The sequence below is a fragment of the Osmerus eperlanus genome, chromosome 18 (assembly GCF_963692335.1).
Source record: "Osmerus eperlanus chromosome 18, fOsmEpe2.1, whole genome shotgun sequence".
Lineage (NCBI taxonomy): Eukaryota > Metazoa > Chordata > Actinopteri > Osmeriformes > Osmeridae > Osmerus > Osmerus eperlanus.
The window spans coordinates 3508564-3520906 of record NC_085035.1 but is presented as its reverse complement, the minus strand read 5'-3'; the positions used below and the strand labels follow the sequence as shown (position 1 = coordinate 3520906).

Here is a 12343-nt window from a genome sequence, read left to right as displayed (position 1 = left end):
GTTCAGGTTCAGATTCTAAATCACAGTTCAAACCTAAGTTTGTAGGTTTTTCTTTTTAAACAGACATGGACCAATACAAAACAAGAAGGGGCATACAATAGTGGTATCTTTAATAACGTTGTGTTACAATCCATTGCCTTCAATGGACATGTGGTCCTGCAATCTGCAGTATTTAACACAGGCAGTCCATGACACCACGCCTTTGTTGACAAACATTAAAGGTGGTTCATTCCTGATTTGTCACAGTGATGCAACAAGTTCAAGTTAGTCTCTGGGTTCTGGCTAGTGACTGTGTGCTAAACAGGGATGAACAAATTGAACACATTTTGACGTGTCAAAATGTTACTGAAAATACATTGTGAGTACATCGACATTAGGGCTATAGACATTGCCATTAACCCTCCATCTCTCTGGTCACGTTGTTTAACAGAAAACGCATGATCTACTTTTTACAATCAATCACTTAATTCCATTTATTTATTAAGCACATCTAAAAAACGGTGTCAAAGTGCTGACACCTCCTAATAACATATATGATAGGTAAACAAGTTTCCCTGTAATATCTGGTGTTCATGAGAACCATTCACTTACTTCTTTAACAGTTTTAGTATTCTGCTGTCAGTTGGACATCACTATGATGCTAGGCCTGTTGCTCAAGATAATAACATTCCTATTTTATGCTGGTCGTGACAGATGACTTTGGAGGACTTTGTGTTCCATTAAATGTACTAAGTGTTTCTATAACCTGTTATTATCTGAGGTGTAGTGTTTGTTTTCACCATTTAAAATATGCTTTTTATTATAGGGTGATGGTAACCTGTCATTATCTGTGCTGACTGATGGTATGGATCACACAACATATTTGTTCAATTTCACACTGCGTGGGTGGGTTACTTAACCCTTGTGTTCTCCTCGGGTCGTTCTGACCCATCAGTCATTGTGACCCACCGTCGTATTGCGACAACTTTACCGCATACAAAAACAAAGTGAAGCATTTTCTTTTAACCGTCGGGCTGTCTCAGACCCCCCACATTGCGAAGGTTAAAAGAAAAGTATTTTTATTTGTTTTTGTATTGGGTAAAATTGGGTAAACACAATGATGGTTCGTTATGAACCTTTGGGTCATGTGACCCGAAGGCAGCACGAGGGTTAACAGGAATGCTTAGCAAATTGTGACAGAAAAAGACAATACCATATTGGCCTGATGTCTATTTGAGTTTGCACAACACAAGGACATTAGCTCCGAAAACAAATGTTGACCGCATAACTTTAACTGCCTCACATTGTCAGTTAACTTTCTAGATTAGCTTGATTAATTTAAGTTGAACCAAGGCTTCTTGTCGCCGGTTCAACCTCCTCCCCTCCTTGTCGCCCTTCACTTGTTATCTAAACACAAAACCCAATTCCTGCCTCGTAGAATAGCCTCGGGATTCAACTATATTAACCGAACTGTACAGCCTCGTGAGTATGTCAGCAGAGTGGCGCAGCGGAAGCGTGCTGGGCCCATAACCCAGAGGTCGATGGATCGAAACCATCCTCTGCTAGAATCTTTTTTTTTTTTTTGCATTGTAGTTGTCAGTAATTTTTGGGGGGTGATGATCCTTTGGTAAATGTTGCTGTGTATACCATTCCACTATTGCGTGTAAAATTAGACTGCCCAAAATGTCTTAATTTTTTCGTCACTCGAAACACACCGTACCAAAGCAATTTTGGCGCCATCATCTGGTTGGTTAACCATGTCACAGCTATTTATGCTCCGGTTTCTGAGCAACCGTGAGATACACTTATGGCAAAAGCGGAGTTACATTGTATTGGCGTTCTAGAACATTAGTACTACACAATATTTGTTGCCCGCCGGTAAGTATGCTACTCTTTATTGCAAAAGTTTGTATATGGCAAAAATGGTTTATGATTCACAAAATTCTGAAAATACAGATCTATACAGTCAGTTATCCTATACATAATTAAGCTCACTTATATTTTCCGTTAGTCATCTATCTATTATCTTTGAGCACGTGTGTTGAGTAGCCACGTACAGTAGTGGCTAAAGTACATTCATAGGCACGTGGAAGTACACTTGCATTGATATAAACGGGCATTGATTAAAAAAAAAACCTGCAGGTGTCGTATTCGTGCGAGCATGTCCCGCTCGGCAGCCAAGTCACGAGGGGAAAAGCCTAGGGCAGGCTCGGTACCCGTGCCCCCTCCTCCGCCCCCTTCGGCGGTGGAAGTAGTGGACATAATTCCCGGTCGCCTCACAGAGAACGCCTGGGTTGCTATGACGACACAGGAGGAGGGGGATGAGGTGGTGGCAGAGATCATAGCAGATCTGAAGTCTACCGTCTTGGACAAATGCTATGAACAGTACATTGAAAAACAGGTACGTGACTTAATGAAGATGATAGACTAGCATCCCGTTTAAACGCTGTCTAATAAGAATGTTTGACTTGCTCTCATTCTCTCCTCTATCTCTGGCAAGCTGGTACCATACACTGCCTTCTGGGCTTGCAGCAGCCTGGTTGAAACAGTGAACTGGCTGTTCCTGGCAAGGGATGAGGGGGAGATGGCAGAGAGCGCCCCCTTGTGGGCGGAAGACTCCGAAACAGTAGCTTCGCCCGGTGACTCATGGGCTGAAGGCTGTGTGCCAGTGCACTACTCCTGGGTCAGCTCACACACACCTCTACTCCAGGTAGCTCCGTACAGATGACATACAAACACACACACACACACACCTCCTAACATGCTGTCTATATGCCCCTGCAGAAGCTACTGGATTTCAATTCAGTTGAATCGACAGATTTGCGGGATTTACAGCGCAAGTCTCGGTCGCCGACGAGACAAGAGCTCCATAAGAGGCGGGTTCCGACCCCGACAACTCCTCGGCGCACTGCGGAACCTGCCACGACAGCGGAGAGTGACCCAGAGAGGCCTCCAGTCCACACAGCATCATCTGAAACCCCACAGAGGAGGACACTGCAGAGCCAGCTGCATCCAACATCCCCTCACAAAGCCACGCCACCTCCACGCGGGAGACGCAAACCTCTGCCGCACAATCCCAGAAACGTGAGCCGAAGCCCAGGCATCTCAAAAGGCAACCTGCTAACCTGTAAAACCCAACCACCTCAGCATATAAGGAGAACTGGCCCCCTTTATAAGAAACTAGACCCGGCCCTTCTCCCTGTGAGCTGTTACTGGCCCGAGGTGGAAGTCCTGGAGCCTTGCCCCTCGCTGCAGAGAAATGGGGGGCTCACTGCCCGGCTTCAGCCCAACCAGCAGCACGGCAACAGGGGCACATCTGCCTCGGTATCCCCCCGTATCCACCACCAGGGGTTACCTAGTGTCCGGAGGAGGAGCGTCATCCATAAGCCTCAGCGGCCGATCCTCCATGCTGGTGCCCAGCAGAACAGCTTCCCGCTGGGCTTCACCCCTCTGTTCGCCGGGCTCTCTCTGGACACCATGGAGCTTGGCCCTGGATTCAGCTTAAGGGACCCGACCGTGGGCCGGTCAGGCCCTGGGAGGGAGGACCCACCCTGGTTGCCCCCGATGCCTGAGTTGAAGCCAATCAGAAGCAGCCTGCCACCTTTGTTGTGGTCCCTGGATGAGGTAGTGACAGGGCACTCACCAGGGGTCAACCCTCCTACTAGCTGAAGGACTAGCTGGGACACACTGCCACCCACTGCCACCCACTGCAAGGTCTATCACTGAAATACAACACATGAACTAGTATACTTTAAAATAATGTTTGCTCATTTTGATTCAAGAAAATGTGCTCCCTTGCGACCTTGCGTTGCAGTTTGATAACAATCCTTTGCGTTCGTAAAAAAAGGTCAGCATCTGATCCATTATATGACACATTTGAGCTGTTTACATAATTGCTTTTGACGCAAAAGCAATCTTCATTCCTGGGAAGATCGTAAAATTCTGCAGTAGTGGTTCTGTGGGTTGTGGGTGAATATTGATGTTCAGTACGTGACCACATAGCTGTGCTGTGGATCATATTTTCTGGTTTTCCCACCATGACAACCCGAGTCAGAAGACGAAGATGCTACATGCTGAGATAAACCAAGTCATGCTTTGACCACAGGAAGTGACATGACGATACAGAAGGAAATCTGTAATATTTAGTGTTTATTGCAACTGAGCCAGAAGGCGGAACACCTTTGTTATAGCTTACATCCTAGTCACTGGCATGTGACGGCAACTGTGTTGTTGGTAAATAATGTTTCGTTCACCCTATGTTTTATTGCATTCTACCAGAGCCAGTGACCTGGATGTAAATATTTGATTTCATGCAGAAAGTAAATATGAACCTTCAAGCATCAGACAAAGTCCTTAATTAAAGATTAAGTTATTGACTGATTTATAATTTATGTACTGACATATTGGGAACAGTGTGTTTGTAGATACATAACCTATTAGGTCAAACTTCTTGGTTATTTTCTCCTTAAGCCATGGACAGGGTGTATAGATAAAACAGGTAATTTCAGAGGCAATGATTGACACCAGATGTGTGTGTTGATCTCCCAACAGCAAAGGTCACACCACAGAGTGATTCCAAATGTCACCCAGCCCTTTCTGAAGCTTAGAGGATTCAGACTGCTCTGGGGCCAGATCTTTGCCATTGATATTCGTTCCAAAGCTGAACATTTCACAGATGACATTTAGTGTCCCACAGAAATTTCCTTTCTTTCCCCTCTCCATTTTCTCGGCAGACAACAATCCAGCGTTTAGTGGTTTTCGGAATTCAAATGACTCAGGAAACAAGACGCACCTCGGTTTCAGTTGAACGCTCTGTAAATAGCGTTTGAAATGGCCCCAGAAATGGTTTTTGACCTCTTACATGTCTGTCTGTCTCACCAAGGCCGGATTATGGAGCGGGCCAGTGCCCTGGGCCTCGGACTGCCAAGGAGCGTCCGAGTCTCAGGTCCAAGACCTCAGGTCAATTTCCTCTGAGGAAATTGAACGCCAAGGCGCTTTGTGCGCACGGCACAAGCTGACCATTTGCAGATGAGAGCTCAGAGCCAGGTGTGACTCTTGAGGGGAAGGAGAAGTTGAATATTTATGGCCCTAGCTGAAATCAAACCTACGCCCTTTCAATTCAGTCAGACCTCGTCTGACAGCTACACAGACGAGGAAGGCAAGAAAGACACCAATTTAGGAAAGCGTGGGGGGCTTCCAAAAATACATTTGCCCAGGGGCCTCAAAGGACCATAAATCGGTCCCGCCCCTCACTATTTATCATGTAGAGTCATTGAAGAAAAGTTCCGATAAACACGATACACATTTGTCAGAGGTTAATGCTATATCATTTTATTGTTGTATACATAAAATAGGAAAGAGTAATACATGAAAAAAAGACTGCGTAACAAGTCTGCAACAGTTAACCTGAGGTCCAGACACTCTTAAACGGACCACCGCTGTTCGTTCGGAGCTGTTGCATTTAGTCTCTCTCTCGCTCTCATTCTGAACCGTACATTGTTGGTGCATGTATGGTTTCATGTGTGATCTTTCAACCACCCAGGTTGTGAGGCGTTGACATAGAGCTTGAATCGTTAACCTTTTTTGGGGGCGGGCTGTTTTCTGACTTACATGTTTTATTAGGTTACTGTAGGTTTATCTTCTTGGTACCGTTGTGTTGCTCACGTTGCACAGCATGTGGTCCACAGCTACATTTGGCTCCTTTCCCAAACCCACAAGCACATATGCTCCACATCTGGTGTAACTTATCGGGTGGAAAAAAACGATCCTTGCACAACAACACCTGTGCTGTTGCAAGTACCAGATCCTACAGATTTATAAGTAGTCGGTGCGAATTCACGTCTAGCAACAGCTCTCTGGGTTCATCATAGATCACCTGTACTTCTATTATTATATTTTTGTTATCTTTGATTCTGATGGACTTTGGTGCAGCTGAATATAACTCATGAGTGCATACCGCCAACTCAATAATATATCATCTGACGTATCTGCTACACCTACACAGCACCAAAAATGTCAATGTCAAGGAAAACATAGGGAATCCCTCAATAGGAGTCATAAAATGGCTTTAGATGGCCTTTATCTCAACCCCTATTCTCTCTGGAATCCAGACATGAATTCAGTGAAACAACAGATTTCAAATACTTGCGAGGAGATCCTTCATCTTTTGAATCTGTTGTTTGGTGTTTTTTGCGCTAAAGCAGGGTTGTGACAGTTGTATCAGATAGAAAGCATGAAGGAGGAACATTTCGGGCTCTTTGCCAGGTTTGAAGGAGTTGCTGACACTCTAAGTGAAACACAAGCTTCATAGTCAATTGAAAGTCAAGGGACATGTAAATACTGCTGGCAAATTCTCCCTAACCTTTTTGTACGTGTTCATATACATGAATCGGGTTTGAAGGAGAATGGCGACTCATGCTCGGAAATGTGGAGACAACATACTTTTCCAGACAGGCGTTAGTACCATGATCTGAATGTTTTGAGTGTGGTACGATCTTATCATTATCTGATGGATTTTAATGAGTCATACTTTATACCGAAAGAGAGGTTCAACTGTATCAAAGGCAAGATATAAGACACGATATAACTGAGAAATGAATATAACTGAATTGTAAAATGCCCACGTGTGGTTAACAGGCGACAGGTAAACATATGGACCCTAGGGGAAAATTGAAAAGTCACGCACAGTCCTTGGCGGTGAGGCTGGATAGTTTGAGCCTCTCCTCTCTCTCACCCTTCTCCTCCTCCTCCATCCTCTCCCGCGCTTCTCCTTCCACGTGGTAGCCCACCATCAGCTGGTACACCATCACCCCCACCACGGCACCCAGGAAGGGGGCGAAGATCGGCACGAAGAACCAATAGCTACAGGCTCTGTGGATTTTGGAGCACAGAGACACTTGTGTAAAATCGGACTCCTTTCGCTCATATCTCCTGTCGTGGACCATTGGTACAGGAAATGGCCCGTGCGTCTGCATGTTTTTTACATGAAGTGTACGAAATGTGGCCTTTGAGATAAAAAGCAAAGGAACACAGCAAGAAAGAAGATGGAGGGAGAGAGATGGTTAAAGGGAAAGGCACTCACGTGAATACCTCACCCCCCCACCCTGCCAACGCGGTGAAGAGGCGCGGGCCCAAGTCCCTGGCCGGGTTCACAGCATAGCCCGAGTTGAAGCCCATCGATAGGCCGATGACCAGCACCACAAAGCCTACAGTGAAGGCCTCAAGTCCTCTGGGGATAGGGTTGTTGTAGGGATCCACGATGGCCAGGATGCACACAATCAGGGCTGCGGTGCCAATCATCTGCAACGCATATTCTGGATCAGTGTCATCAGTGGTGCGCTGTTGTGATTCCATGACTTTGTGTATCAGGGTTAAATGTGGACCTGGGTTATCAGATAGGGTTATCAGATAGGGACTACTGACAGAGAACCATTGGGCTTGTCTGACCGTTTAGCCTTACCTGATCAAAGAATCCGTTAAGAAGGGTGAGATGTTTTGAGGGGTAGGTGGCAAAAATGCCGGCTGTCGCGTTATTCCCCACCACGATAAGTGTGCCTTGGCCGTAGTCCCACAATGCATCTGTAGAAAACGAGGGCGTCACACGGCGTGGTACGTCGAAAGGCGTAAACGTCACGACATCTTTGAAGAACGACACCGATTTGGTCGAGCTCTCGGCCGTCGGAGGTTTCGTGTGGTTTTGTGTTTTGACTTTGGTAGCTCACTCACCAAAATACAGGCCAAATATGATGCCAGATCCTAGAAAGGCACCAAGGGTCTGGAAGAAGAAGAACACTGGGAACTTCCTCCAAGGCTCTCTCCCCAGCAAACACAGGGCAAAGGTCACTGTTGGGTTTAGGTGCCCGCCTGGGAAAAGAAGAAGAAGAGAAAAAAAAAAGCCCATTATGTGTTGAACTGTAACCCGCTTACACTCAATTTAAAGAGAGACCGAAGCCAATATGAAACTCGCCTCTAAAAATCACTTTCTTTTCTCAGAGAGAGAGAGAGAGAGAGAGAGAGAGAGAGAGAGTGAGAGACAGAGAGAGAGAGAGAGAGAGAGAGAGAGAGAGAGAGAGAGAGAGAGAGAGAGAGAGAGAGAGAGAGAGAGAGAGAGAGAGAGAGAGAGAGAGAGAGAGAGAGAGAGAGAGAGAGAGAGAGAGAGAGAGAGAGAGAGAGAGAGAGAGAGAGAGAGAGGGGAACAGGCCCCCAGACTACCCTTAGTAATGGGAGTAAAGTGCCTGTCAGGATAGGATGTCTCTGTGACACCGTAAATAGAAGGGAGTGAAAAGACTGAGATGTTATTCCATAAAGCTTGTGTTTTTTCTCTCGACTGCATGCTTTGAAGGAGGGGGGAATCTAATGAAGTGCTCAGATGGCACATTCATGTGGGTGGGTGTCTCCACCTCGCACGTTTAGCTGTTTCGTGTCATGGTAGGAGGTACCTAATTATAAGAGTCTTATTTTCTCCGCCGCACATGTATTAGTGGGCGACAGTCTCATTATGAAACCACTGAAACGGCAGCATTTTCCCTCCCTTTTTTGACAGTGGATACTAGTGATCAAAATGTTCAAAGTCAAACCAAATAGCTTTTCAAATAGAACGAGAAAGTGTTTTCCTCCCACCGTTTGGATTTGGCGTCTTGCTGAATGCTCGCTGTTGTGGCTAACCTTTTAATTTCTCCAACTGTAAATGTTTTACTCAAGATGCCTTTACTCAATGTCTGCTATTTGAGTTCTTCTATACTGTCTCTCAATACTCACAGAATGCCGGTGGAATGTGCGCGCTCTCACCTGAAACCTGGCCACTCACGAGGAGGCCTAAAGTGGCGGCGAATCCGAACGCAAAGTTGACAGTGAGGAACATGCCATGAGAGCCTCCGCTCAGCACCAGCTGTGCAACGGCTCCACAGCCAAACATCTACAGAGAGAAGAAACCAACAGAAGGGAGAGACCATCCATCACACACACACACACACAGCTGAACGGTTACAATGTGCAGTCTCAAAAACCCACTCCTGAATCTCCTCGACAGGGCTTTTCATTTTTCTACCTTCCAAAGGACTCAAATGTACCAAGTGAGTAAAGACAAAAAAAGAGGCCTGTTGCTATGCGCAGACAGACCCAACAGGTAAAAAAAAAAAAAAAAAACAGACCACCCACGATAGCACCGTCGGCAGCTCGACCCCAGGGTCTGGCCTCGCACCGCGCCTGCAGCCTTCGCCCAAGGCGCGGCTGCCTCGGACCTGGGAAATCACGCCCGTGTTATGGGTGGTATTGCAGAGCTTATTGACGGTCTGAGTTTCCTGGCTGCACCAGTGGGGCTCTCAGCGGACAGCTGGCCCAAGCCCACCAAAGAGACTGTTTGCCAGTGGGCTATGAGGTTTCACTCAGTAGCGTAGCCAAACACTGTCTCAGGCACCCAGACCTCTGACTGCGCTCCAGGAGAATAACAGATGGCCAGCCCCTCTCAGCTGGTCGAGCCTCAGACACTGTTTATTGAGTTACTGTACCGTGGAAAACAGAGGAACCCAGGTAGCTGTGTCTGGTTGAACTTCACATGGCTTTTATTTCAAAGACAATGCATGCCAGGGAGGGCCGAGTGGAGTTGTTGATTGCATTTCGACTTCTCAAAAAAGTTTTGGGAGCATGCCGGTGGATGTACTGTATGATTTACACCCGACCATATCAGGGCTTCTCATGTAACAGATGAGAACAAATCTCTGTACAATCTGTGACTCTAGATGCTAGAGACAACACAATAAAGCTTAAACACTTTTGTGGCACACATTCACACCAGTGTTGGAGTTTTACAAAATGAGAAAACCTGTCAATGTGTAGCTGAAGGCCTGTTTCGACACCAGACGGACAACAATATCGTCATTGTTTGCAAGTACAATCATGCAGCACAAGGGTTTCCCATACAAGTTCACATCTCCCACTCTTGTCAATAACAGTTGATCCTGGGGAATCCACACGATGTCTCTCTGTACAGGGCATTTCAGTCAAGGCCAAACCCCGGCTTCTACCTTACTCACCACCAGGATCAGGGTTCCCAAGCATTCAGCCAAGGCCTGTCGGAGAAGCATGTGACGAATCTGGAAGCTCCGCGCCAGCTTGTCCAAAATAGCCTTCTGTCTTCCCATGATGCAGCTGTGTCAGGGTTGTCCAGTCCAGCGTCTAATTCAGGGAGGACTCGGCATCCTCTCTTAAAGCATAGCGTGGATCCCTCCCACATCGAGAAAAAACGGAGTACACAGTCCTCCTGGATATTCTTCCCCTCCCTCTACACCTCCACCCATATCTCTTTCCCACACTCTCTTCTGTCTCAAGACCCCAGTCCTTTCCACTGGTTTTACCTGACCTTCCTGCTTTGTTTTCGGCTTGCTGCTCGTATTTGGTGCGACAGCTCTGGGGCAGTGCAGCGCAGCATCGTGTTAAAATGAACTGTTGTCACAGAAGAAGGTAGTACAAACCCTGGTCCAAAGTATTTAAACACGTGTCAGTTGTCTCGTAAGTTTGCTGTCTATTAAAATGAGGACGTGTACGTGTCAAACATGATAGCATCGTTACCGATTCCACATGTGAAACCATTCTCTGAGAAGTTACCAAGTGAATTCTTTTCATCGGTAACTGGACATTTTTCAGGCAACAGCAATCACCAGTTTGACTAAAACCACACCGATTCAGAATAGTGGGAAACTGTGTTTTAGAGCCAGATGAGACCACTGTGGGATTCCTGGAGATCTTGAGTCCGATATTGGACCTCTTGGATGGACACGGTGGTCTACTAGTGCGATTAGCTAAACAGCTTGTTCCCTGTCCTCACTGCGGTTTCTCAGCCTGTCCCTGGCTGTTCTAAATCCCACCTCGGGTAAATGTGATAGAACAGGTTGTAACTGATATGGCATGGCTGGGTTTGTACCCTGGATCAATGGCCTCACTTTTGTTCTTCTCTTCAAAAGGAACACAGCGAATTGTTGAGGAGGCAGGAATTAAGGGCTTTTGTCCCAGCAAAAAAGTAGCACACCGCCCCTTGTCAAAGGGAGTCTTTTGTCCAGGGGCCATTCCTGCAGTATGACATAGCAAGGTGAGCAAGATGGCTGGGTTCAAGTACAAAAGTGTCTTGAAAACCGCTGTTGGGAAATTGGGGGAAAAGTTTGTCATAATTCCAGTAACAAAACAATAGCCATTTATGAAGAAGAATCCTTTATTCATCTCACAAATGTGGAACACACACACACCACGTGCGACAGGGACACAAACACACACGCTTGGCCCCGGGGGGGGGGGGGGGTGGCACCGGAGAAATTAGTCTCTGCATCTGTCTCATCCTGCCGGTCCTTCCTCCCAGGGCAGCCAAGAGCAGTGGGCAGCCACAACAGCACCGCTCAGGCGCCAGGTCCAAGTGCTCACCCATGTTCTGGCCAGGGACACCAGCAGCAGAGCAATCTGTCGTGCATATCCTCTATATTGGGATTCTTTTTTAACGGAGGAAACCCAGGTGAGCGCGGGGGGAGAACATGCAAACTCCACACAGAAAGGCCCAGGACGTCGTGTTTTTTATTCATCGGAAAGCCAGTGGAAACAGCTGTCCGCATGTTTAGGAAGACATTCATACATTTCACACTGAAGGGAACCCTTCCTTCACTGGTTACCTGTCAATAAAGAGCTAACTGAACAATATCCTACACTTGGTTTGCTGCTGACTGACCCCATCTGTATCAGTGTCCTGGCTGCCTGTCCAAGTTTTGAGACCTGGTTAGTTCAATTTTCCTTAAGCTTTTATCCAGACATACCAGCTTGTCAGACGGCAGCCCAGAATGAAAGAAACGGTCTCATTCCCTTATCACTACTGCCTAACTGATGCCGGCTTGACATTCGAAGCGGAATTCTTCATGCGCCTGTCAGGTTTTACCTTTCAAATTGTCTGTGCTGCAACAGGGTCCTCACCCCTCTTTTACATACAAGAACCTGTCTAACGTAAAAGAAAAAGGATCTCTCACTGCCTCTCTATCTCTCTCCCACAAACACACACACACACATGCACAGCTCCAATGAAACATTATAACAGAAGATCTCAGAACATTTAGACAAAGCTAAATGGCATGTTGGACACATTTGTTGGAGGGAACTTAAATAATTCAGTAGCACAGGGTAGCACCACAGAGAGCCTCTGTGCAGGTGAGGAATGAGGTCCCTGTCTGACACAGAGGAGGAGTAGCTAATGGGCTCTGAGAGTGATAGGGCAAAAGCTCACTGGCTTAACCATCAAATGTTTCCCCTGCCTGTATGCTAATGGACTTATGAATAATGTGGCCTTCTGCTTGATTCCTGATTCCACTGTGAATCACACACTCCGGGTTTCACT

General features: G+C 46.6%; 2 protein-coding genes and 1 non-coding gene across 3 annotated transcripts; 2 read left to right on the top strand and 1 right to left on the bottom strand.

Annotated features, from left to right (window-relative positions):
• The first annotated feature begins 1472 nt into the window (after positions 1–1472).
• Positions 1473–1544, top strand: trnam-cau (transfer RNA methionine (anticodon CAU)). Its single transcript has one exon. It is a non-coding gene; the product is annotated as a tRNA-Met (tRNA).
• A 233-nt stretch (positions 1545–1777) lies between these two features.
• On the top strand, positions 1778–4345 carry LOC134038804 (serine/arginine repetitive matrix protein 1-like). The gene is made up of 4 exons (XM_062484380.1): positions 1778–1857; positions 2122–2380; positions 2480–2689; positions 2764–4345. The coding sequence occupies exons 2-4, from the start codon at positions 2141–2143 to the stop codon at positions 3646–3648; spliced, it is 1335 nt and encodes a 444-aa protein (XP_062340364.1). The 5' UTR covers positions 1778–1857; positions 2122–2140; the 3' UTR covers positions 3649–4345.
• Positions 4346–5289: 944 nt separating this feature from the next.
• Positions 5290–10145, bottom strand: aqp3b (aquaporin 3b). Its single transcript, XM_062484381.1, has 6 exons — positions 10011–10145; positions 8767–8893; positions 7705–7842; positions 7439–7557; positions 7061–7278; positions 5290–6849 (listed from the first exon to the last, which is right to left on the bottom strand). Exons 1-6 carry the CDS (start codon positions 10116–10118, stop codon positions 6657–6659), a joined length of 903 nt encoding a protein of 300 aa, XP_062340365.1. The 5' UTR covers positions 10119–10145; the 3' UTR covers positions 5290–6656.
• Between the last annotated feature and the right edge of the window lie 2198 nt (positions 10146–12343).